The sequence below is a fragment of the Macrotis lagotis genome, chromosome 5 (assembly GCF_037893015.1).
Source record: "Macrotis lagotis isolate mMagLag1 chromosome 5, bilby.v1.9.chrom.fasta, whole genome shotgun sequence".
Taxonomy (NCBI): Eukaryota; Metazoa; Chordata; class Mammalia; order Peramelemorphia; family Peramelidae; genus Macrotis; species Macrotis lagotis.
The window spans coordinates 31,075,835-31,091,169 of NC_133662.1; the positions used below are offsets into that span (position 1 = coordinate 31,075,835).

Sequence of the window (15,335 nt, forward strand, 5' to 3'; positions counted from 1 at the left end):
CTTTTATTTATTACAACATTATAGTTTTTTGAATGGATTCAAGAATTTCAAATATTGTTATTAATGTTATTCTTTTCTACAAATTTCATTTTTTTACTTACCCAGGACAGTAATGGCAGACATAGAAGTAATTATAATAGCTTCCAGAACAATTGGCAAAACCACATCCAATTCCATAAGAATTATAACTTACCACCTAGAAAGTAAAAGGCAAATTCCATGAGAATATATTTTAAAGTATGAACTCTGCTATGCTAAAACAAGGCTTTTATTGTTGTAAGAATTCATATTTTTTTCCTTTTTTATTTCTTTTTATCAGGAAGATGTGGGATGGAATGGGGGCAATGATTTCTTATGATATAAATAACCACTCTTCCTTACATTTATAGATTGTTTCATCTGTGTCAGGGGAAAAACAAAACAAAATACCAACAATTGGAGATCATCCTTCTTTCTGGTGGTTGTCTCTAAACAAAGTAGATGGTTTCCAGATAACAGGGGCCATTGTTATACAGTCTGAATCATAAATCTTTGCCACCAGGAGAGCTTTTGCTTCTTGCCATTGACTTGAAGGACTGTGTTTAAGATTTTTGTGTCACAGCTGCAATGGGGATCTACATTGCAGATGTCTGACACTTTTGCACTAAAATCATATTGCCATTTACCAAATTCTATATGACACAGTTCAAGGACATTCAAAAGATTATCTTTCTTTCATGAAAATTCAAGACTGCTACAGGTGATAGCTCTATAGAATATATTGAATCTTTCCCTTTTCACCTTCAAAGGGCATAGAATATCAAATGGTTTTTATTGTAGTTAGGATCAATGTTTTCTTTTCTCTTTTTTAAGCAAATTTTCTTTTAAGTTCCAAGCACTCCATCCAGAAAATTTAGCTTGTTCCAGCAGATTAGGTTTCTAACAATTGACATGGCTTCTTCATCATCTGATGTTTGAAAATTCCACCCATATTTAATCTAATTTCCAGTACCTTGTGGAACATCTTTCAAATCTAGCCTCCATGCCTTGGTGAATATAGAGATGGAGAGGAGCAGTTGCATTTATTTAAAAAATTAATTGCTTTTCTTTTCATATGTCACTTTTGTATTTACCAAGTATCCTTCTCTTTCTCTTTACAAAAACCCATTACACATAATAAATAGTATTATTAATTACAGGAGAAAAGAAAAGAAAGGGCAAAATCAGTTCATTCCAGGCATATATGTTTTCTGTTGAAATTTATCTATTTTGTATGACAAATTCTCATCAGAGAAGTTTGTTGTCAAATGATTTCCCCATTGGACCATTTCCCTTTCTATTTAATACTTTCGAAAGTAACTATTTTGATAGAATGTTGCTGTATAGAAGAATTCCATTGGATCTCAATCCTAAGACTTAATTACTAGATTAATTTTAAGTAAACATCCTAAACATTTTATTTAATAATTCAACAAATACCATTTTAGAAAATTCATTTTGCAATTATCTTGCAAAATACTTACAAATTCTTTCTGCTGTCCAAAGAAAATATAAAAAAGAGGAAAAGAAAATTTAGTTTCAATGATAAGAGTTAAATTTTGACCAAAAAAGAAATATTCAAGGAGGGAGGACTTCTGGGATTGACTAAATATGAATCCCTCACCTGTAGGTGAAGAAATCTGGAAATTCCTCTGGGTCCATTCAAACCCTAAAATATTCAAACAGTCTTGTAGATACCTGAAATTTTAGGTCATTTAAAAAGGAGGTTCAAAGTAACCTTTCTCGAGGACTATTAGATTAGGTGAAAAAGAAATCAATCTTTGTATAGTTTCAAAGAGGTGCTAGAATTCCATGGAGAAAATATTCATACTACACATATAATCTTCCATATTTAAATGGACAAAATAATACTACAATTATCAGTACAATCAATGATGTAAAACTTATTTCAAAGTAACTGTTAAGATTTGGAGAGAAAACTTGATTAAATCATATATATATATGTATATATAGATATAATTTCTATATATAAACTGAAAAAGGAAATAAAAACAAAAAACAAATCTCATATCTCTATAGTTGATCTCTGAAAAATTTTCACAGATGGAGATCCTAGACATTTTTTGTGCAAATATATTCCTTTGTAAGCATAGGATATAAATACCTTGGTTGAGGCTTTACTATGAAATAGGATCCTCTTGAGGAACTACCCTTTCAACATGCAATTAGAAATTGGACCCAAAAGAGTAACTTATTTCAGGCTTAAGTTATTCTCTGATTCTATCTTCCTAAAAATAAAGCTTATGAACCTCCATGGATTTAATTACCTTTCATTATCAGACAGCAAGCACAATTAGTACAAAACAAATTCATTTCTTGAGAAATTTCAAAAGAACCAAGGTTATGAGTTAAAAACATTAGCCCATATACTTGGGATATACTTCACAAGTATATATCATGTACACAGAAAAAGGCCATATACACATATGAGGAATGACTTTAAGCAGGAAATATATATGATCAAGCAAATTGACATTTCTGACTTTTATTTCCTTCAGTTATATTTTTTTCTCACTTTCAATTACAGACTCATCATCTATATCTTACTCCCTAACTACAGGTATACCTCAAGATTCTGACCTCAGTTCTCTTCTTTTTCCATTATATATTTCAGTTTTTCTTTTTTTTAATAGTATTTTTCCACAATTACATATAAAGAAAATTTTAGCATTCATTTTTACAAGACTTTGAGATCCAAATTTTCATCCCTCTTCCTCTACTCCACTCTTCTGAAAATGCAAAGCAGTTTGATACAGAATATACATGTGTTATCACAGAAAATAAATATCCATATATCTCAGTTGTGGAAGAATAAACAGATCAAAAGAAAATAATAATCAAAAGAAAGAATTAAGAAATTGAAAAGATATGCTTTAATCTAAATTCAGAGTTCATTAGTTCTCTGCATATGGATAGCATTTTCTTTTGTGAGTCTTTTATACTTGTCTTAAATCATTTTGTCACTGAGAAGACTCAAATCATTCATAGGTTTTCTAAAGTAATGAGATCTTATCCTGAAACCTGGAATCTTTGGGTTTAGCAAACATTAGGGTACTATGGTCATTTGGTACTGTCTTGTGTATCTAATCTGCTCCACTGATTCACTACTTTATTTCTTAGCCAGTACCAGATAGTTTTTGGTAATTACTGCTTTATAATATAGTTTGAAATCTAATATTGATGGGTCACCTTTTTCATTTTTTAATAAATCTCTATATTCTTAACCTTTTGTTCTTTCAAATGAATTTTGTTCTTATTTTTTTCTATCCCTGTCAAGTAAGTTTTTTGGTATTTTGATTTGTAGGGAACTAAATAAGTAAATTAATAAGTGAAATTATCTAATATTATATTGGCTTGGCTGAGCCCCAAAGAAATGGTATTTTTACATTTGTTTAGATCTGACTTTATTTGTGTGAAAAGTATTTTGTAATTGTGTTCAAATAGTTCCTGAGTTTATCTTGTCTAGTTTCCTTGGGATATGTATCTGACCAAGTGTTTAGTAGCCTTCTTATCCAGGGTTTAGGTGTGCTTGTTTCTGATGGCATTGTCATTACACCTATGTTGCCACTACCATCAGAGCTGCTTCTGTTTCACACTGTACTCCTAGGCAGCTCTTTCCTCTTTCTGTCTTCTTAAGCTTCCTCAAATTTGAATAATTTTTCACTGTGTCCTTAAAAATTGGTTTTATTCCTATGACACCAATATGGTACTCATACTCAAACCAGGAAGAGTCAAAACAGAGAAAGACTTGTTTCCCTAATGAATATGGATGCAAAAATTTTGAATAAAATCTTAGCAAAGTTATTATAGCAAGTTATCACTAGGATAAAACACTATGACCAAGCAAGATTTAACCCAGGAATGCAGTGTTGATTCAAGTATTAGAAAAATTGTTAGGTTTATTAGTAATATAGTTAATTAAACTATCAGAAATCATATGATGCTGATCAATAGATACTGAAAAAGCACTTGAAAAAGTATAGCACCCATTCCTACTAAAAACACTAGAGAGTGTAGGAACAAATGGATTGTTCCTTAGAATGATAAGCAGTATCTATCTTAAATCATCAACAAGAATTATTTGCAATAGGGATAAGGTAGAGGCATTCCAATAAGATCAGGGGTGAAACAAAGATGTCCATTATCACCACTCAATATTGTGTTAGAAATGTTAGCTTCAGCAATAAGAAGAAGAAAAAGTAATCGAAGGAATTAGAATTGGGAAGGAAGAAACAAAACTCACTCTATGCATTAAAGATAATGGTATACCTAGAGAATCCTAAAAAATCATCTTAAAAACTACTGGAAGCAATTAGCAACTTTAGCAAAGTCTCAGGATATAAAATAAACTCTCATAAATCCTCAACATTTCTATATTTATTACTAGAAAGATACAGCAGTGAGAGCTTGAAAGATAAATCCCATTCAAAGTAACTTTAGACAATATAAACTACTTGGGAGTCTACCTGCAAAGGCAATCTCAGAAACTATAGGAAAACAACCACAAAACACTTCTCACACAACTAAAATCAAATTTAACAAATTTCAAGTTCATGGACAGGCCAAGCCAATATAAGAAAATATAATAAATATAATAAAATATAATAAAAATGACAATTCTACATAAATTAGACTACTTATTTAATGCTCTACCAATAAAAATTCCAAAAAGTAATCTGAGTTAGAAAACATAGTAAGTAAATTCATATAGAGAATTAAAAAGTCAAGAATTCCATGGATTTAATGGGGAAAAAAGTGCAAAAGAAGGCAGTCTAACCCTACCCAATCTAAAATTGTATTATAAAGCATCAGTCATCAAAACTGTTTGGTATTGGCTAAGAAATAGAGTGGTGGATCAGTGGAATAGACTAAGTGCAATAGCAGGAAATGATTACAGTAATCTGCTGTTTGATGAATCCAAAGAGTCCATATTCTGAGATAAAATCTCTCTGATAAAAACTGTTGGGAAAATTGGAAGTTAGTATGGGGTTGATGAAATGTTAAAGTATCATGGGGTTGATGATCAATGTTGATGGATTTGCTCATTTCATAAGTGCAACAATCAGGGACAATTTGGGGGTATCTGCAATGGAGAATACCTTCTGTATCCAAAGTGGGAATTGTGGGGTTTGAACAAAGACTAAAGACTATTACCTTTAAATTTTTATAAAATATATCTTATTATGCAATTTTACTATTATATTTTATTTTTTCCTTAAGGATATGTTTTCTCTCTCAACACATTCAATTTTGATCAGTGTATAAGCAATGTGAAGACTATCAGAATGCCTTTTGTGGGGGTTTGGGGGAGGGAAGCAAGATTGAGGGTAAAATTGTAAAATTCAAAACAAAAATAAGAAAGAAAAAATCATATTCTTCCCCATCATTTGTAAGGTATTTCTTTGGAAAGGATATTTTGGGAGAATTGGCAATATTCTGATTTCACTTTGCCATTTTAACTCCATTCTTTTTAAACTCCATTTTTAAGGGGCCATTAGGAAAATTGTTGGTTTGGGTTCTGAAATTGGTCAATTCTGATTCCTTTAACTTTTATCAAAATCTTCCCACTTGTAAAAAGTTTTAAAAAGGTAAATCTGTCTTAAATTTCATTTGATACTTTAACATTTCATTATCTGTCCATTATTTTGTATAATTTAGTCAATTGATTAAGGATTCTCCTGCTCAATAATGAATGTATATAATAAAATATAGTATAAAATATATACATAAAATAGATGTCAAAACCTGCTATGACAAGTGAAAATGGTAGTATATGAAATTTTCCCATACCCAAAGCCTAATACCTCTTCAAAGAAGGAAGACCCTTGATTTTTATAAATGGATTAATTTCATGTGATAAATAATAAATATACTAAATAAAAAAGGGTGGCAACATCATCAGATCCTACATTTTAAATTGAGATTAGAAAACCTTAAGTTAATAAGACATAAAAATGTAAAAGGTATACATTATTCTCATTATGAAGAACAAATGTGATATTTTTAAAAGATTTTTGCAAGGCAATGGAATTAAGTGGCTTGCCCAAGGCCACACAGATAGGTAATTTATTAAGTGTCTGAGGCAAATTTGAACTCCAGGGCCAGTGTTCTATCCACTATGCCACCTAGCCACCCCTAGCAATGTGATATTTTAAAAATGACACATAAAATAAAAAAAAGAATCAGTGAACCTATTTGATTAACAAATCTATGTTTGGAAATGATCTTAAAACTAATCTTGTTCAATATAATTTTTGCTGATGAGGAAATTAAGGCCCAGATAGCTTAATTGAATCATCTAAGGTTAAATAAGTAATAAATGGTAGAGCAAAGACTCACACTTAAGTCTCAAGTTTAGCATTCCTTTTACTGTATTATTGAAGTCTGCTGAAGAAAATAAATCTTTCAAATTATTTCTGTTCCTTACCTGAGTATAATGTCCAACTGCTTCTTTTGTCGTTGATCCTTTTCCAAATTCAAAATGGTTGACCTCATCATACCAAAATTGGATCGCTTTTGACCAACTGAAGGGTGCAGATGACATGAAGAGATTTTCACCACATGTGCCATCTGAGAAGAAAATGAACCATTCGTGATGGGAGGATCAAATTTGTAGCTATAGTTTGAATATTGTCTTCCACAAATATGAGCTCTTGCCCTATAATTTTGAGGCAATAAAATCCTGAGAGCCTGAAATTTAAATTCTTATTCTGGAGAGATGATTTCTTTTAAAGTTGTAATAATATATAAAACAATAGAGAGAAATAGGATTTGTATCTTAAGAAAACTGAAAAGTTGGATTTTGTTGTCAGAAAACTACAATTATAATTTTGCGTAGAAGAGAACAGCATTGTGATTTTCAAAGTCATTATTTTATAAATATTTTTAAATATACTACCAAATATAAAGTCAATATCATTAATGTGTGTTTAAGCCTAAGAGATTGGATGTTGGAGTATCTTTGATATAGTCTCTTGCTCTTTCCTCTCTCTCTCTGTCTCTCCATATATGTGTGTGTGTGTGTGTGTGTGTGTGTGTGTGTGTGTGTGTGTGTATATATGCTATATATGATAGATGCATATTTTGCTTGTATAGTATATATTAATTTTTACAAGACAAATTCTCTCACTTCCCAAATAAAATGCCATTTTTCTATAGGAATCTTTCCTCAACCTGTCTTTAACCACTGACATCCCTCTATTAATTATTTTCTTTTTATGCTTTATAAAGCTTGATTTGTTCCCACATTTTCATTGTCATCATATTTTAAGGACAGGATTGTCTTTTTCTCCTTTTTTTGGTATCACCAGAATTTAGCACAATTTCTGGCACATAGTAGACATTTAATAAATGTTAATTGATTAATTAACATCTATGTTATTTATGTTCACATCTGTCCTAAGATCTAGATATTTTAAAATATAGATTTTATACTAAATATAGATAGATACACATAAACATATAATTTATAAAGCTATCTTTCTTTAGCTCTATAGCCATGAAGAAAGAGAATGTGAAATTACAAAATTAACAGAGTGACATAAGAGGTGAACAAAATTTTTGAGAAAAACATTTCTCTAATTTATTAAATAGTTAATACTTATATTAATAATGTAATTAAAATAATTTGAGCTTGATTTTTAGGGCTAGTAGTTAATGAGAGAATTGATGTAATCAGTAATTAAAATGAAAAATGATCAAACTCTTTTAAATTCATTAGAACTTGAAATGAAAATGAATAAGAAAAATTCATATTATGTAGCAATGAATGAATAAACCTGTCTATATAGGATTATGATTGTCATTAACATTTTCTTCACAAATATCTTTAAATTCAAAGAGATTAAATCCAGAAGTAAAATAATATGATTGCAGGCTACCAAACATCAGATTAAAGCCTCCTTATTAGATAAAAATTCATGGGACAATAGGAAAACAGAAATTCAGTTTGGACAATTATAATATGCAATAAACAAAAAATTGCTACCAAGTGGACATATGGCAATATAAAAGATAATATCATAAAACTTATTAGTGAAGAAGTGTATAAGATACTTCTCATAATTATTGATAAGGAAAAAATGGTTGACCAAACATTGGTAGAAAATACCAGAAATTTAAAGGGTTCATTCTTCTTGCAAAACAGTGAACTTTTTTTTTTCCACAAACAAAATAAATGCTGTTAAAATTAGAAGAGGTATAGGTCATTGCACTTCACATCCCCACCCCTTAAAATTTGCAGCAGAGAAAGCAATTTGCAGTAAATGTTTTAGATAAAATTCTGATATTCAAGATTTATTAGGGTGTGATATAAATATAAAGCAACAAGTTTTCCTCCAATTGATAATTGTTCAAAGGATGCGAACTTTTGAAGGAAATAAGAAATAAGACTCCAAAAACTATAGAGAAAATGCCCTAATTGTTTAAGAAAATCAATGCATTTTATAAATGATATTCGGATCCCCACTCATCAAATTGTTATAATAAAGAAAAATCAACATGAAAATTACAATTGCCAACAGGGTTATGAAAAGAAACACATACTATTGCACTCTTCATCATGATGAAGACAGTTCAACCTCTCTGGAAAGCAATGTGTATCTTCATCTAAGAGGTCACTGAAACTATACATATTTCTAATCTAAAGTACTATTGTAACTTAAGGAAATCAAAGAGATAAGAAAAGGACCCATGTATTTCCCAATTTATATTCACATTTTTGTAGGAAAAAATTATAAATCAAGTCAGTATCAGGCAACTGAAGATTGATTGAACAAAGCATGATGTATTAGTGCTGAGTAAGTTTATTGATATGTAAAAATTGTGACAAGTAAAAATTCCAAAAGATTTACTGATTTACTAAGGTAACAGCTAAAAAGTAGATATAAAAGTGATATAATTTGTCAGTTCTATGATTCCAAATCCAATGTTCTCTCTGTTACACTTCATTGCCTCTCTTTTAATGTTCTTATATTATTTTGTATACATTGTGTTATTTATTTGATTATAAGATCCTTTAGAACAATACTGAATATCCCTCTAGCTCACAGAGCACCTTGCCCATAGTGAACACTCCATAAATTCTGTTCAATGATTGTTTGTGACACTGAAGATTTTGAAGCAGAAGAGTGGCTTGACCATATGCATGCATATGAAGAGTTACCCAGGTAGCAAATTAAAGGCATTGAAAAAATTTGAGAGAGAATCTAAAAGGCACAAGTGTTATTAGACTATTGAGGCAATTCACTAGATAGCAGAGAAATCCCATAATTGAGATTGTGCCTTTCAGAGTTAAGAGGATGGATAAATGAATGTGATGGTGTGGGAGTTCAAAGCAATAGACTTCATAATCATTTGAATCTAAGATGTGAATAATAAGAACAGCTAATATAGCATTAAAGTTATGGACGTAATGGATAAAGATGAATGACAGCCTTAGCTAGAAATAATGAAGTCAACAGAAGATTTGCTATGAAGGATAATGTCAAAGAGATGGACAAATGAAAGGTTGAGATCTGTGAATACTACTTGAAAGTTCTAGTTGTTGGCAGTAGAATAAGACATGCTGGCATCTAAAGTGTGGTTATAGTTATACGTGACTGAATTGAGGTGAAGACAGAGATTCTTGGGGATGAAGAGATTAGGGAAGTGAGAATTAACTTCAACTTAAAAAATCTGCAACTTTGTAGTAGAGAATATTATTTCCACCAGCCCAATTTACAATTCTTCCCCACCTTAATGATTGATGAGATAATCCTGTGGCTAAAAAGGAAAAACAATCCATCCTTCAGTCTCTCTGGTTAAGACCTTTTCTGATCTTAGCTGGGCTTATCCTCACGAAACAGAAAAGTTGTACATTGTATAATCTTCTTATACTTTACTCCTCTGGATATACTCTATGCTCTTGATCCACTGACTGCTTTTTTCCTTTCTCACTATTCATCATTTATTGACTTCCTACCTTTATATTGCCTATCTCTAATACCTAGAATGCTTTCTCTTCTCTCCTCTGTCTTTTAGCTTTCCAAGGTTTAGTCAAGACAACTTAAATCTGTCCTGCAGCTGGACTGCAGTTTCCCTAGAGCATTTTTTTCTCAACTAAACCCTCTGAATGTTGAAATTCTTGAGCATGATGACCATGGTTTGGACAAATTGGAAATTGAGTCTGCTCCTAAATTCACTTTAAAAGTTTGTTACTAGTTAGTTGATTTTCTTATATAATTCTTTTTGTCTTTTCATTCATTTTGCTATTAATTAGCACAATGCTAATGAGGCATGCAAGTTAGATATAAGTGCCAGCATATATATATATATATATATATATATATATATATGTACATATATATATATATATATATATGCTATAAATCACCAAGAAAATTTTCAACACTTAGGTAAGGAAAAAACAAAAAATGTACAATTTATATTAAACATTTTAGCAACTAATCATAAGACATGATGAGTTAAGATATAGAGGTTAAAATGAGTGCTATTGATATCAATGAAATTAAATGATCCATGTTATTCTTTTAATTTTTGTATTGTAGTAAGTATATGTTATTCAGTGTTAAGTCATTATTCTTTGGGAACTTTAAATTTAATAATGAAGAATAATGGTGGAGTCAGACATGTCTTTCTTCAAAGTCAACAGATCAGTTCATTTATTTTTTTATTTTTTATTTTTTTAGGTTTTTGCAAGGCAAATGGGGTTAAGTGGCTTGCCCAAGGTCACACAGCTAGGTAATTATCAAGTGTCTGAGGCCGTATTTGAACCCAGGTACACCTGACTCCAGGGTCGGTGCTTTATCCACTGAGCCACCTAGCTGCCCCAGTTCATTTATTTTTAAACTACTTTTTTCATTACTTGTATAATTTCAGAATAGATGCTGTTTGCGAATAATTTTTCTATCTTCACATATTGACCATCAGTTCTTTAAGGCTAAGAATTATGTGATTTACTTTTATATATTTCCCATAGTACCTAGAACAGTGCTAGGCATAAAAAGTTGTGTGTTGGTTAATTAGCATTTTAAAAAGATAGGGGTAGGAATTAGATTGTGATTTCTTTGCCACATAGGAATAGCAATTGATAACAGCACCTTCATAGCAAATTGTAGTTTCTTTACTGTTTATTTGGAGCAGTGAGAGATTAAGTATATCTGTGTTAAACAATATGGTCTGTATGTTTTGGAGGTAAGATATAAACCCAGGTCTTTCTGGCTCTGAGGTCCCATACTGCCTCTATTTAAGACAAAATTATTAAATTAAAAATTGTGAACAACTAAACAAATAAACCTTTCCACTGTGTATTAAACCCTGTTTTCAATAAATCTATGCTCATTTTCTAAAATTTCAGGGCATATTCATTCCTAAACCATGTATATTAACTTGTATATATTTTCCTAAGAGGAAAATAGAAATCTTTGAAAACAGTAGAGTAGTATTTAGCTAAGACACTTGAGACTATCTCCTTGCTTGGATATGATCTTTCTTATTAAATGGGGAAAATATTTTGATTACCAAATGATACTAAGAAAAAGTATGGTTAACCAAAAAAGGAAATTTTCATGAAGACCTCAGTGAAGATTTGGGTTCAAGAAATGGTATGAAATGTCAGTTACAATATGCATGACGAAAAGTAGTATATTTAGTAGAAACAAGACCGTACAGATGAAAAGCCCAACTGTATTGTCGCTTTTAGCTATTAAAACACCTAAATGAATTCCTCCCATATTTTGAATGGATTATCTATTGAGCAAATATTGAAACACAGAGAGGCAAAGTCAAGATGACTAAGTTGAAGAAAAATGAAAAAATTCTCCAAAGAGATCTAGAAAATGCAAATCCTGTTTGGGAGCTGAGAAGGATGAAAACAATGAGGAAATCTAAGGAAAAAAAATCTCAGAGTGAATCATTTCACTTCAGTAGCTCAGTTCAGTATAAAGAGATTTGTGAACACTAAAGAAATTGGTGCTGAGCATACTAGTGTTAAAACACAACTGGAAAGAAAAGGGAAGGGAAGAGAAAAGAAGGGGAATATATATCAGGACAAAGAAAGACAAAAAAGAGAAGTATATCTCACATAATCTGGATGTGTGAGTAGCCTCATGTACAAAGAGGAGGGGGTGAGCAGAATGACTGAAACTTGTGTCTTACTCTTTTCTGAACTGATCATAGGACAAAAGTAAACATAAATCTGAGAAAAAAATGCATTTTACTCAAAAGGAATAAAGGAGAGAAAGAAAAGGCAAAGAGGAAAGGTAACTTAGGGCAGATACACACATACATAAACATATCTATGCATTGATATATAGAGATATAGAGAGATATAGAGATGTTAGATTTAAAGCTATAAAGAACCTTGGAGAAATCTAAATCCACCTATTTTTAGAAATGAGGAAACTGAGACCAAACAAGTAACTTAAGAATATACAGGAGGAAACTGGTTGAACTGAGTTAAAATTAAGTCCTCTGATGACAAATACATAGTAACACATGTTGGGAATTAACACAGTATGTAGGGCTAAAGATAATTATAATCTGCAGCCATAAGGTCACAGAAGTTTCAAAGTGTCACATCATAATAAGTTCAGGCACAAAGTCACAAATTTCCACTTTAATAAAATATATTTTTAACTTACCAATGTCTCTGTCTTTTTCCTCACTGTGCTTGAAAGTACATCTATTTGCCCACTTCTGGGCTGTTTCTCCTGCTTCTTTGAGCCATTGCTTAAATAGAAAGAAAAATATTTGTATATCTTAATTGAAAATTTAAGTAAAAAATTTTGATTCAATCCATTTCAAACATCAATTATATGTCATAATGAGAGAATTGTTTTTGTTCAAGGATCACATATGCACACAAAAATTAGATTAGGTACTATATCTGCCCTCATGAAAATTATTTTAGTCTATTGGAGGAAAGATAATTCAAAAAAGCATTTAAATAATTAACTTTGTGATTATATGCTAGTCACTTATAAGTTACAACTTTTGCCTTTCTCACTTTCTTCAAGTGTAAAATGCAGATAATATTTGCCTCTTTGTTTTGTTATATCAAATGAAACAATATTTTTAAGCCCTTAGTTCAGCATTGGTGCTTAGTAACTACCTATACTCTTCTTTCCCCTCAGTAAATTTATTAGAACTCAAAGAACTTAAATGATTTCCCATCATCACACAGCTAAACATCAAAGTCAAGAGGCCAAAACTTCCTGATTTCAAATCATCTTCCTATGCCATTACTGCCTTTTCATTCTATAATTATAACCTACCTGTATTTCTTAAAACAAGTGAACCTGAATCTTAGTTCTAATATTTTTAACTGTGTAGACTTAAAAATTATGTTAACCTCTCAGAATTATTTTTAAAGAAAAAGAGTTCAATATTAACAACAAATTATTCTAATAATGGTTAAATTTCAATTTTCAGTAATAATAATGATGAATAATCTTTATGATATATTATTAAAATATAAGAATAAGTTTGAGTGTGCTGGATATAACTCCCTATGTCACAACTTTATTTCAGTTTATTTATAAATTTTATTGAGATGGATTGAATTTTTAGAAAATTTAGTTGCATCTTAGTAGGTAAGTGATCAGTGACAGATAAGATAGGAAGGGAGTATTAATAATTCGTGCTCTATATACCTCTTAGGGTTGTGGCAAGGAAAACTTACACGTAGAAAACTAAGAATACCATATAAATGAAAGTTCTTTAACAATTTCCCTTGGGATCCATCAAAAATTGAGACTTTTGTCATAAGCTTATTAAATACTCTATTATATTTATCTGTGTTCATATTGTTCCTTCCCAGAGTACAAGTTTCACTTTCCAAAGAAATTTTTGTATCTTCTCTCAATTGTGAGTGCTCCTATATCTTCTAACATAGCAGATGCTTATTTAATATTTGTGTTGGAATTATATAGAAGGTATGTCATTATATATGTATGTATTTTATGATAAAATAAAAAAATATAATTATTGCTTACTTTAACTCTTAATTAGGCATAATCATTACAAGCTACATACACTGATATGTGTGTGTAGGTTTGTGTGTATATTCCATTTTTTCCCCCCAGAGCTCAAATTTACCATCTTTAGCATGTTAGAGGCAGAGGGGAAAACATTTGCTCTCAGGACATTGTGCTTGTCCACTATTTCACGTTGGATTTCTTCATGTTCAGTTGATAAAGAGTCAAAGGATAATCTCTATTGAAAAAAAAAAGAGATATATCACTTAGAGTAATCATTCAAATTAAGTATCCTTTCTGATCTAATACACTGAAATGTTTTAAGAACTTATTTTATTATTAGAAGATTTAGTTAGCAAAAAGATTGATTTTATTCTATGTAATTGAAAACTTGAAAAATGCAAAAGTACAGTTTATAACCTCAAGGTATTATTAACTAATACTATTAGCTCCAAGATAGGCAAACTGGATATAAAAGAGAAATGTGGAATACCAGACCCAGAAATAAAATCCTTAAATCATGTAAACAACACCTAAGCCATAGATAGGTTTAGCAGAAATAAATTCAGAAAGATAAATATTTCCCTTATTATTAATAATATCATTCACAACATTAGTTCTTCATTCAGATATTTTTTGGTTAGAGTTTTTCCTTATTTCTACTTAACAATATGCATACTTGGCCAGGCCTGCAACATTCTTTTTTCTTTGTTGTATGCATTTTTCCTAATTACATATAAAGGTAGTTTTCAAAATTCATTTTTTGTAAGATTTTTGGTTCCACATTTTTCTCCCTCCCTCCTTTGCCTGCCTTCTCCCCAAGACAACAAGTAATCTAACATAGGTTGTTATATAAAATCATGCTAAACATATTTCCATTTTTAATCAAGTTGTAAAAGAAGAAAAAAGTGGAATAAACATGAGAAAGAAAAAACTAAACAAATTTGAAAAAGTAAAAATAGTATGTTTTGATGTACATTCAAATTTTGTAGTTCTTTTCCTAGACATGCATGACATTTTCCATCACAAATATTTTGAAATTGTATTTGATCACTGTTGATCATCACACAATGTGATTCTTGCTGTGTACAACATTCTGGTTCTGCTCATTTCACTCAGCATCAGTACATGTAAGTGTTTCCAGATTTTTTCTGAAATCCACCTGTTTATGACTACTTACAGAGCAATAGTATTCTATTATTTTCATATACCACAACTGGTTTAGCTATTCCCCAAGTGACAGGCATTCTCACAATATCCAATTCTTTTCCACAGTAACCAAAAAAAGCTTCTATAAATACTTTTGCAAATGGGGATCCT

General features: G+C 30.5%; 1 protein-coding gene across 1 annotated transcript in view; it reads right to left on the bottom strand.

The window, feature by feature from the left end:
• LOC141523742 (cysteine-rich secretory protein 3-like) overlaps positions 1–15,335 on the bottom strand; it is a 54,334-nt gene that overhangs the window by 12,521 nt on the left and 26,478 nt on the right. Inside the window, exons 3-6 of the mRNA XM_074237171.1 lie at positions 14,137–14,253; positions 12,681–12,768; positions 6,467–6,609; positions 102–196 (exon numbers count right to left, since the gene is read on the bottom strand). Coding sequence (XP_074093272.1) covers positions 102–196; positions 6,467–6,609; positions 12,681–12,768; positions 14,137–14,253 — 443 coding nt within the window. The remainder of the gene's footprint in view (positions 1–101; positions 197–6,466; positions 6,610–12,680; positions 12,769–14,136; positions 14,254–15,335) is intronic.